This window comes from Oncorhynchus kisutch, unplaced genomic scaffold (genome assembly GCF_002021735.2).
Source record: "Oncorhynchus kisutch isolate 150728-3 unplaced genomic scaffold, Okis_V2 scaffold1054, whole genome shotgun sequence".
Lineage (NCBI taxonomy): Eukaryota > Metazoa > Chordata > Actinopteri > Salmoniformes > Salmonidae > Oncorhynchus > Oncorhynchus kisutch.
This window is the reverse complement of record NW_022262999.1, coordinates 35001-47500: the sequence shown is the minus strand read 5'-3', so window position 1 is coordinate 47500 and position 12500 is coordinate 35001. Positions and strand designations below refer to the sequence as shown.

Here is a 12500-nt window from a genome sequence, read left to right as displayed (position 1 = left end):
GAACTTGCTTTGTGCATGGGGGCATTGTCGTGCTGAAACAGGAAAGGGCCTTCCCCAAACTGTTGCCACAAAGTTGAAAGTACAGAATCTAGAATGTCATTGTATGCTGTAGCGTTAAGAGTTCCCTTCACTGGAACTAAGGGGCCTAGACCGAACCATGAAAAACAGCCCCAGACCATTATTCCTCCTCCACCAAACTTTACAGTTGGCACTATGCATTGGGGCAGGTAGTGTTCTCTTGGCATCCGCCAAACTCAGATTAGTCTGACTGCCAGATGGTAAAGCGTGATTCATCACTCCAGAGAACGTGTTTCCACTGCTCCAGAGTCCAATGGCGGTGAGCTTTACACCACTCCAGCCGCTTGACATTGCACATGGTAATCTTAGGCTTGTGTGCGGCTGCTCGGCCATGGAAACCCATTTCATGAAGCTCCCGACGAACAGTTCTTGTGCTGACGTTGCTTCCAGAGGCCGCTTGGAACTCGGAAGTAAGTGTTGCAATCGAGGACAGACAATTTTTACACTCTGCGAGCTTCAGCACTTGGTGGTCCCATTCTGTGAGCTTGTGTGGCCTACCACTTCGTCGCTGAGTTGTTGTTGCTCCTAGACGTTTCCACTTCACCACAGCACTTACAGTTGACTGGGGCAGTTCTAGCAGGGCAGAAATTTGAAGAATTTACTTGTTGGAAAGGTGGCATCCTATGACGATGCCACGTTGAAAGTCACTGAGCTCTTCAGTAAGGCCATTCTACTGCCAATATTTGTCTATGGAGATTGCATGTCTGTGTGTTAGATTTTATACACCTGTCAGCAATGGGTGTGGCTGAAATAGCCGAATCCACTCATTTGAAGGGGTGTCCACATACACTATATATACAAAAGTATCTATATATAGTGTATCTTTCGCATGGCGGTAAATTAGCTCAGAGATAAAGCAAGAAGATCATTCTATGCCATTAAAATAAACATTAATATTCACCAGTTTGGGCTGGCTAGTGGCATCAGTGCTATTGGTGTGTGTGTGTGTGTGTGTTTGTTTGTTTGTTTGTTTGGGCGAATGGTAGGGGGCCAGCTGAACAGCAGTGGGGGTCCAGATCTTTCAGAGTGCAGGGCCTCAATGGACAGAGAGGAAAAGGTGTGTGTGTGTGATGTTTGGGCGAATGGTAGGGGGCCAGCTGAACAGCAGTGGGGGTCCAGATCTTTCAGAGCGCAGGGCCTCAATGGACAGAGAGGAAAAGGTGTGTGTGTGTGTGTGATGTTTGGGCGAATGGTAGGGGGCCAGCTGAACAGCAGTGGGGGTCCAGATCTTTCAGAGCGCAGGGCCTCAATGGACAGAGAGGAAAAAGGAGTGTGTGTGAGAACAGGGAGAGGGGTCTCTGCCATTGTCTGCTGGTCTCTGGTTGCCAGGTCCTGCCAGGTCCTCTCCACCACAGCTCTGAAGCTGCTTTGTGTCTCTGCTGGTCTCTGGTTGCCAGGTCCTCTCCACCACAGCTCTGAAGCTGCTTTGTGTCTCTGCTGGTCTCTGGTTGCCAGGTCCTGCCAGGTCCTCTCCACCACAGCTCTGAAGCTGCTTTGTGTCTCTGCTGGTCTCTGGTTGCCAGGTCCTGCCAGGTCCTCTCCACCACAGCTCTGAAGCTGCTTTGTGGCTCTGCTGGTCTCTGGTTGCCAGGTCCTGCCAGGTCCTCTCCACCACAGCTCTGAAGCTGCTTTGTGTCTCTGGTTGCCAGGTCCTGCCAGGTCCTCTCCACCACAGCTCTGAAGCTGCTTTGTGTCTCTGCTGGTCTCTGGTTGCCAGGTCCTGCCAGGTCCTCTCCACCACAGCTCTGAAGCTGCTTTGTGTCTCTGCTGGTCTCTGGTTGCCAGGTCCTGCCAGGTCCTCTCCACCACAGCTCTGAAGCTGCTTTGTGTCTCTGCTGGTCTCTGGTCCCATAAAGAACAGTCCGTTCTTACTAAAATTACTTTTATCTTCTTTTTTTTCTTTAAAAAAAAATCAGAAACTAAATACATCTCTGAAACAGGCATTCATCAGCACAGAAACTAAATACATCTCTGAAACAGGCATTCATCAGCACAGAAACTAAATACATCTCTGAAACAGGCATTCATCAGCACAGGAACTAAATACATCTCTGAAACAGGCATTCATCAGCACAGGAACTAAAGACATCTCTGAAACAGGGTCTCGTCTGCTTAGTGTTTGCATGTACTGGTGCTACCCTGTTATTTATTGAAGGGTATAACACGTAGAGTTCAGAAGGATCACAATCATAGAGCTAGAGTATAAAAATGACTCATGGTTTTAGCTTTCATTCCCACCTGATCTGAAGAACATTGGAGCAAACCTTGCACAGGTGTAAACACCTAATACAGCTGACAATAAATACTTGATCCTAAGAACTTTAATTTAACTAGTTACTTGTTTATGAATGGCTTTGTTAACATACATGTACTTCCAAATAATTGTTGTTTAAATAAAGTTAATTTTTTAAAATATATATTCTATTGATGATTTCTCTGTCTCTTCCTCCGTGTCACAGTATGCCACTGATTACAAGATGGTCGCCGTGGGAAACGACACCAATGGAACCATCCTCTACCAGAAGGTGCTTATTATGACATCCCTCATATTTGTTGGTTTGTTTGTTTGATTGTTTGTTAGGGTCTCATGTAGCCTGTCATAGGCTATTCGTCCAAGAAAGACCGAAATACCAAACAAATGACAACTTAAGGAAGTGGAATTACAACCACAGTACAGTAAGAACAAAGACACATTGGAAACATACACTATAAAATAACAGGTGTCTGTGTTGGAGATTGAGGGGGCTGGTCCACGGACGGGAGGGATCTGTTCCACAGACAGGAGGGGGCTGGTCCACAGACAGGAGGGGGCTGGTCCACGGACGGGAGGGATCTGGTCCACGGACAGGAGGGGGCTGGTCCACGGACAGGAGGGGGCTGGTCCACGGACGGGAGGGGGCTGGTCCACGGACGGGAGGGGGCTGGTCCACGGACAGGAGGGGGCTGGTCCACGGACAGGAGGGGGCTGGTCCACAGACAGGAGGGGGCTGGTCCACGGACGGGAGGGATCTGTTCCACAGACAGGAGGGGGCTGGTCCACGGACGGGAGGGATCTGTTCCACAGACAGGAGGGGGCTGGTCCACAGACAGGAGGGGGCTGGTCCACGGACAGGAGGGGGCTGGTCCACGGACAGGAGGGGGCTGGTCCACAGACAGGAGGGGGCTGGTCCACGGACGGGAGGGATCTGTTCCACAGACAGGAGCGGGCTGGTCCACGGACAGGAGGGGGCTGGTCCACGGACAGGAGGGGGCTGGTCCACGGACAGGGGGGATCTGGTCCACGGACGGGAGGGATCTGGTCCACGGACGGGAGGGATCTGTTCCACAGACAGGAGGGGGCTGGTCCACGGACAGGAGGGGGCTGGTCCACGGACAGGGGGGATCTGGTCCACGGACGGGAGGGATCTGGTCCACGGACGGGAGGGATCTGTTCCACAGACAGGAGGGGGCTGGTCCACGGACAGGAGGGATCTGTTCCACAGACAGGAGGGGGCTGGTCCACGGACAGGAGGGATCTGTTCCACAGACAGGAAGGGGCTGGTCCACAGACAGGAGGGATCTGGTCCACGGACAGGAGGGATCTGTTCCACAGACAGGAAGGGGCTGGTCCACAGACAGGAGGGATCTGGTCCACGGACAGGAGGGATCTGGTCCACGGACAGGGGGGATCTGGTCCACGGACAGGGGGGATCTGGTCCACGGACAGGAGGGGGCTGGTCCACGGACAGGAGGGGGCTGGTCCACGGACAGGAGGGGGCTGGTCCACGGACAGGAGGGGGCTGGTCCACGGACAGGAGGGGGCTGGTCCACGGACAGGGGGGATCTGGTCCACGGACAGGGGGGATCTGGTCCACGGACAGGGGGGATCTGTTCCACGGACAGGAGGGGGCTGGTCCACAGACAGGAGGGGGCTGGTCCACAGACAGGGCAAATAATGAAACAGACAGGAAGAAAGTGGAAATTGAGTGAAGATCCTAGTCACCATATTCTGCGTGTGTTATTGAGGGTACATCCCAAACAGCTCTGGGTCTGGTATTGAGGGTACATCCAAAACAGCCCTGGGTCTGGTATTGTGGGTACATCCCAAACAGCCCTGGGTCTGGTATTGGGGGTTAGTCCCAAACAGCTCTGGGTCTGATATTGTGGGTACGTCCCAAACAGCTATGAGAGACCAGTGGGAGGACAACGTACTGTACACACTCACAATGTTCTATGATTCACTGTCCAATGTTGAAGACACTTGTCACGATACGCTACGCAAGTGACCAGCCGCTTCCATAGCAACACACATAGCAATATCCCTGCAGCCTGGTAACAAACAGAAAGGACTCAATACAAGTTTAACACTTCTTTCTTTAAAATGTGATCAGTATTCATCCACATCCTTAAGCCTGATCAGACCAAGCTACTCTGTTGTGACGTCAATGTCTGTCACTGTCCTGTGTTTGTTCAGTTATGCCATGTGTCATAGTCAGCCCTTATGTAGCCAGGCAGGCCCGGACTGTTGGCCCGCTAGCATGTTAGTTTGACCAACGACTCTGCCTTTAAGAGAGAGTCCAAACAGGGAACACTGGTCTGGCACGGCCCGAGGATGGATTCCTGGAGAGACCTTTGTCCAGATACACTCAGATGTAGTGGCTGGTTGGCATTGCAGAGTGTTTGTGTGTATGTGTGCATGTGTACAGAGCTGGGGTGAGAAGGTCAACCATCGCTACAGGAAAACGTGACAGAATTTTTTTCTCTGTTTTCTTTTCTGTGTGAATTTCAGAAGACTTTTGAAAGAAGAAAAAAAGAGAACAAATTGTGTATCAACAAGATACTTACAGTGCCTTGCGAAAGTATTCGGCCCCCTTGAACTTTGCGACCTTTTGCCACATTTCAGGCTTCAAACATAAAGATATAAAACTGTATTTTTTTGTGAAGAATCAACAACAAGTGGGCCACAATCATGAAGTGGAACGACATTTATTGGATATTTCAAACTTTTTTAACAAATCAAAAACTGAAAAATTGGGCGTGCAAAATTATTCAGCCCCTTTACTTTCAGTGCAGTAAACTCTCTCCAGAAGTTCAGTGATGATCTCTGAATGATCCAATGTTGACCTAAATGACTAATGATGATAAATACAATCCACCTGTGTGTAATCAAGTCTCCGTATAAATGCACCTGCACTGTGATAGTCTCAGAGGTCCGTTAAAAGCGCAGAGAGCATCATGAAGAACAAGGAACACACCAGGCAGGTCCGAGATACTGTTGTGAAGAAGTTTAAAGCCGGATTTGGATACAAAAAGATTTCCCAAGCTTTAAACATCCCAAGGAGCACTGTGCAAGCGATAATATTGAAATGGAAGGAGTATCAGACCACTGCAAATCTACCAAGACCTGTCCGTCCCTCTAAACTTTCAGCTCATACAAGGAGAAACTGATCAGAGATGCAGCCAAGAGGCCCATGATCACTCTGGATGAACTGCAGAGATCTACAGCTGAGGTGGGAGACTCTGTCCACAGGACAACAATCAGTCATATATTGCACAAATCTGGCCTTAATGGAAGAGTGGCAAGAAGAAAGCCATTTCTTAAAGATATCCATAAAAGGTGTTGTTTAAAGTTTGCCACAAGCCACCTGGGAGACACACCAAACATGTGGAAGAAGGTGCTCTGGTCAGATGAAACCAAAATTGAACTTTTTGGCAACAATGCAAAACGTTATGTTTGGCGTAAAAGCAACACAGCTCATCACCCTGAACACACCATCCCCACTGTCAAACATGGTGGTGGCAGCATCATGGTTTGGGCCTGCTTTTCTTCAGCAGGGACAGGGAAGATGGTTAAAATTGATGGGAAGATGGATGGAGCCAAATACAGGACCATTCTGGAAGAGAACCTGATGGAGTCTGCAAAAGACCTGAGACTGGGACGGAGGTTTGTCTTCCAACAAGACAATGATCCAAAACATAAAGCAAAATCTACAATGGAATGGTTCAAAAATAAACATATCCAGGTGTTAGAATGGCCAAGTCAAAGTCCAGACCTGAATCCAATCGAGAATCTGTGGAAAGAACTGAAAACTGCTGTTCACAAATGCTCTCCATCCAACCTCACTGAGCTCGAGCTGTTTTGCAAGGAGGAATGGGAAACAATTTCAGTCTCTCGATGTGCAAAACTGATAGAGACATACCCCAAGCGACTTACAGCTGTAATCACAGTAAAAGGTGGCGCTACAAAGTATTAACTTAAAGGGGCTGAATAATTTTGCACGCCCAATTTTTCCGTTTTTGATTTGTTAAAAAAGTTTGAAATATCCAATAAATGTTGTTCCACTTCATGATTGTGTCCCACTTGTTGTTGATTCTTCACAAAAAAATACAGTTTTATATCTTTATGTTTGAAGCCTGAAATGTGGCAAAAGGTCGCAAAGTTCAAGGGGGCCGAATACTTTCGCAAGGCACTGTATGTCATGGTCCAGATGATATGAGCTCCCACCCACCTGTCTGAGGAACATTCAGTAGTCTACCATTTGAAACGCCTACAGATGTAAAAAGAACAGAAAGGCCTGCACACCCTGTTCCTGCAGATGCTGCCAACTATCACCTCGGTTGACAACGTTTTGATCCCAAAGAGCTTCATGAGGTGAAAACATGTAGGCACAGCGCTTCACAGGGGATGATGTTCCAAAGAAACGAAACGCCAACAAACGTGACATGTCGGTTCACCATGAACTTGGAATAAAATACACAGATGACCACCATGCAATGGTTAATGTGCGCAGCTCGACTGCACTGTAGTCGGCTTGGAACGTGACAATGTTTCTGACTTGTTGACCTGACCTCCAAGCGAGGCTGGAAGGAAGCCCAGCCATGTCATCACTCAGCTGGGTAGTTTTCTGAATCGCCCCCTTGTACCCAGCTGTCAGACTGACAAGGGTATGCGTCCCAAATGCCACTCTATTACCTATATAGTGCACTACTTTTAACCAGGGCCCTATGGTGCTTTATAGGGATTATGGTACCATTTGGGACGCTCCCATAGAAATGCTTGGCTCATTCATTGGCAGAGAATTACCAGTCTGAGGGGTACTGATGAACAGACACGGTAGACCCTCCTCTGACCAGTGCCAATAATGGTGGGTCCCCCTAAAGGGGTCAATAGGAGCATAGCTCTTTTCTCTGTTCTGAATATCATTTGAGGAGACTATATAAATGGTAGCCTACTGAATCAAATAAACTGAAAGGCTATGTTCTAATATTCTGTGTTCAGATGTTCTAATGTTCTGTGTTCAGATGTTCTAATGTTCTGTGTTCAGATGTTCTAATGTTCAGATGTTCTAATGTTCTGTGTTCTGATGGCCTATGTTCAGATGTTCTAATGTTCTGTGTTCTGATGGCCTATGTTCAGATGTTCTAATGTTCTGTGTTCTGATGGCCTATGTTCAGATGTTCTAATGTTCTGATGTTCTGTGTTCTGATGTCCTATGTTCTGATGTTCTGATGTCCTGTGTTCTGATGTCCTGTGTTCTGATGTCCTGTGTTCTGATGTCCTATGTTCTGATGTCCTATGTTCTGTGTTCTGATGTCCTGTGTTCTGATGTCCTGTGTTCTGATGTCCTATGTTCTGATGTCCTATGTTCTGATGTCCTATGTTCTGATGTCCTATGTTCTGATGTCCTATGTTTTATGTTCTGATGTCCTATGTTTTATGTTCTGATGTTCTGTGTTCTGATGTTCTATGTTCTAATGTTATCATGTTCTGATGTCCTATGTTCTGATGTTATCATGTTCTGATCTATGTTCTGATGTTCTATGTTCTGATGTTATCATGTTCTGATGTCCTATGTTCTGATATCATGTTCTGATGTTCTATGTTCTGATGTTCTATGTTCTGATGTTATCATGTTCTATGTTCTGATGTTTTATGTTCTGATGTTCTATGTTCTGATGTTCTATGTTCTGATGTCCTATGTTCTGATGTCCTATGTTCTGATGTTATCATGTTCTATGTTCTGATGTTCTGTGTTCTGATGTTCTATGTTCTGTGTTCTGATGTTCTATGTTCTGTGTTATGATGTTCTGATGTCCTATGTTCTGATGTTATCATGTTCTGTGTTATGATGTTCTGATGTTCTATGTTCTGATGTTATCATGTTCTGATGTCCTATGTTCTAATGTTATCATGTTCTGTGTTCTAATGTCCTATGTTCTAATGTTATCATGTTCTGTGTTCTAATGTCCTATGTTCTAATGCTATCATGTTCTGTGTTCTAATGTCCTATGTTCTAATGTTATCATGTTCTGTGTTCTAATGTCCTATGTTCTAATGCTATCATGTTCTGTGTTCTAATGTCCTATGTTCTAATGTTATCATGTTATCATGTTCTATGTTCTGTGTTATGATGTTCTGATGTTCTATGTTCTGATGTTATCATGTTCTATGTTCTGATGTTATCATGTTCTATGTTCTGATGTCCTATGTTCTAATGTTATCATGTTCTGTGTTCTGATGTTCTATGTTCTGTGTTGTAATTTTCTGTGTTCAAATGTTATGATCTGTGTTTTTTAAATATAAAAAAACCCGAACAACCATACATAAACAAACTGTGTTGTGTGTTCTATGTAGGTTCCTGTGGGCACAGAACCAGATGGTATGAACATCTTGGGCCTGGTTCTTTTTGCCATGGTGTTCGGTGTGGCACTGAGGAAGCTGGGAGAGGAAGGGGAGGAGCTCATACGCTTCTTCAACGCTTTCAATGAAGCCACCATGGTGCTGGTGTCCTGGATCATGTGGTGAGTGACCTTAAACAACCCAGATCATGTGATTAGCCTCTCCTGGTTCCCAAGACTATTCCCAAGGGAAACCAAGAGGAGCTTCTGATGGCTCACTAGATAAAGTCTGTACTGTTTATTCCTTAAGAACTGCAGGAGGTGTTGTAGGCTGCTGACGCTATGCATTTGACACTGAAATGAGAAGCTACTTTTTGACTGGGAAGCTGCCTACTTATGTAGAATCAAATTAAACATTTAATTACAGTTCTGATAAATGTTTTAGCTTTTCTTTTCAAATAAATCTGCAGCAAAAATAGATATTCTGTTAGTCATCACCTCACCAAATGGTATACATTCTATATTTCTCCTACCTCAGGTACGTCCCGTTCGGCATCATGTTCCTGGTGGGTAGTAAGATAGTGGAGATGGAGGATGTGGTTCTGTTGGTGACCAGTCTGGGGAAATACATATTTGCCTCCGTCCTGGGTCATATCATCCACGGGGGGGTCATCCTGCCTCTCATCTACTTTGGGTTCACACGCAAGAACCCCTTCAGCTTCCTGTCCGGCCTCATCACGCCCTTCACCACCGCCTTCGCCACCTGCTCCAGGTAGGCCTCTGTTACTGTATCCCTCCACCAGTCCAGGTACTATCCCTCCACCAGTCCAGGTACTATCCCTCCACCAGTCCAGGTACTATCCCTCCACCAGTCCAGGTACTATCCCTCCACCAGTCCAGGTACTATCCCTCCCACCAGTCCAGGTACTATCCCTCCCACCAGTCCAGGTACTATCCCTCCCACCAGTCCAGGTACTATCCCTCCCGCCAGTCCAGGTACTATCCCTCCCACCAGTCCAGGTACTATCCCTCCCACCAGTCCAGGTACTATCCCCCCCACCAGTCCAGGTACTATCCCTCCACCAGTCCAGGTACTATCCCTCCACCAGTCCAGATACTATCCCTCCACCAGTCCAGGTACTATCCCTCTGCCAGTCCAGGTACTATCCCTCTGCCTGTCCAGGTACTATCCCTCTGCCTGTCCAGGTACTATCCCTCTGCCTGTCCAGGTACTATCCCTCTGCCTGTCCAGGTACTATCCCTCTGCCTGTCCAGGTACTATCCCTCTGCCTGTCCAGGTACTATCCCTCTGCCTGTCCAGGTACTATCCCTCTGCCTGTCCAGGTACTATCCCTCTGCCTGTCCAGGTACTATCCCTCTGCCTGTCCAGGTACTATCCCTCTGCCTGTCCAGGTACTATCCCTCTGCCTGTCCAGGTACTATCCCTCTGCCTGTCCAGGTACTATCCCTCTGCCTGTCCAGGTACTATCCTCCTGCCTGTCCAGGTACGAGGTATTCTTCCACCTACCTGTCTAGGGAAGACATGACAACATAGTAATCTAGAGGAGAAAGAAACGTACACCTATTTAGGCGAGGTGCTGGCTAGCGGAGTAGAACACCTATTTAGGCGAGGTGCTGGCTAGCGGAGTAGAACACCTATTTAGGCGAGGTGCTGGCTAGCGGAGTAGAACACCTATTTAGGCGAGGTGCTGGCTAGCGGAGTAGAACACCTATTTAGGCGAGGTGCTGGCTAGCGGAGTAGAACACCTATTTAGGCGAGGTGCTGGCTAGCGGAGTAGAACACCTATTTAGGCGAGGTGCTGGCTAGCGGAGTAGAACACTTGAAAAATGAAAGGAGAGGCGCACACTCTAAGAGCTCAGATGCAATCATTTAATAACCTAATAACCAACTAGTTTATATAGTGGCAAAGGACACAGGTGTCTGTAATCATGGCCGGGTGTGGCCTGATATCATTGGTTCATTCTCAGATATAAAAATAACATATCAAAAACATGATTGATTGCGTACGATCATAGATAAGCTTACAAACATTTACAACAGCAAAATCACAAGAATGGCTTCATATCAAAGTCTACGTTGAGACCGAAGGAAGCAAGACTCTTTAAATTAAAGATCCAGGCAGCCTCTCATTTTAACAATAAATTGTCGAGGTCACCCCCTCTCCTAGGGAGGGTGACCTTTTCGATACCGATATAACGTAGTGACGAAATCGAGTAGTTTTCTTCCAAAAAGTGGGCCGCAACTGGGTATACGATGCTCCGAGATTCGTTATTTTAATTTGTGCTTTGTTTTACCCGCATCATTTTTACCACAAGGACAAGCTATACGATAAATACTGTCTTAGTGGAGCACGTGATAACACCTTTGATTGGGATCTGTTTCCCTGTTAGAAGGATCTACATTTGTAAGTGCCGTTGCATTGAGCACAGCCATTACACTTGTAGTTTCCATCCAGTAGGGGTGCAAATAGACATTGTGCAAACAGACAAATAGACATTGAAGCCAGGTGTGATAAGACAAAGACAGAACAAATGGAAAATGAAAAGTGGATCGGCGGTGGCTAGAAAGCCAGTGACGCCGCCCGAACAAGGAGAGGGACCGACTTTGGCGGAAGTCGTGACAGTACCCCCCCCTTGACACGCGTCTCCAGCAGCGCACCGACACCGACCTCGGGGACGACCCGGAGGACGAGGCGCAGGGCGATCAGGATGGAGACAGTGGAAATTCCATAGCAACGAAGGGTCCAAGACCTTCCTCCACCGGCACCCAACATCTCTCCTACGGACCGTATCCATCCCACTCCACGAGGTACTGAAGGCCCCTCTCCCGACGCCTCGAGTCCAGGATGGAATGAACAGCATACGCCGGGCCCCCTCGATGTCCAGAGGGGGCGGAGGGGGCGGAGGAACCTCCCGCACCTCAGCTTCCTGGAGTGGACCAGCCACCACCGGCCTGAGGAGAGACACATGGAACAAGGGATTAATGCGATAATCTGGGGGAAGCTGTAACCTGTAGAATACCTCCTTCAGTCTCCTCAGGACTTTAAATGGCCCCACAAACCGCGGACCCAGACTCCGGCAAGGCTGGTGGAGGGGCAGGTTTCGGGTCGAACACCGGGGCCTCGCTGCGGTGGCGGTCGGCGCTCGCTTTTTGCCGCCTCACGGCCTGTTGTAGGTGCACATGGGCGGCGTCCCAGGTCTCCTCCGAGCACTTGAACCATTCGTACACCGCAGGAGCATCGATCTGGCTCTGATGCCACAGTGCCAGAACCGGCTCATAACCCAGTACGCACTGGAAATGAGTGGTTAGTGGAGGAGTGGCGGAGTGAGTTTTGGGCCATCTGCCCAGGGGATGAACGTGGCCCACTCCCCTGGCCGGTCCTGGCAATATGACCGCAGAAACCTACCCACGTCCTGATTTACTCTCTCCACCTATCTGTTTCTCTCAGGGTGAAAACCTGAGGGTAAGGCTGACCGGGACCCCCAGACGTTCTATGAACGCTCTCCAGACCCCGGACGTGAACTGGGGACCCCGATCAGAGACTATGTCCTCAGGAACCCCGTAGTGTCGGAAGACGTGAGTGAACAGGGCTTTCGCAGTCTGTAGGGCCGTAGGGAGACCGGGCAGAGGAAGGAGACAGCAGAACTTAGAAAACCGATCCACAACGACCAGGATCGTGGTGTTGCCCTGTGAGGGAGGAAGATGCATCAGGAAGTCCACCGACAGGTGCGACCACGGCCATTGTGGAACGGGTAGGGGTTGTAATTTCCTTCTGGGCAGGTGCCTGGGAGCCTTGCACTGG

At 48.3% G+C, this 12500-nt stretch overlaps 1 protein-coding gene across 1 annotated transcript in view; it reads left to right on the top strand.

The window, feature by feature from the left end:
• Nucleotides 1–12500, top strand: part of LOC109876736 (neutral amino acid transporter A) — a 31552-nt gene that overhangs the window by 12626 nt on the left and 6426 nt on the right. Inside the window, exons 3-5 of the mRNA XM_031817528.1 lie at nt 2538–2603; nt 8693–8859; nt 9215–9448. Coding sequence (XP_031673388.1) covers nt 2538–2603; nt 8693–8859; nt 9215–9448 — 467 coding nt within the window. The remainder of the gene's footprint in view (nt 1–2537; nt 2604–8692; nt 8860–9214; nt 9449–12500) is intronic.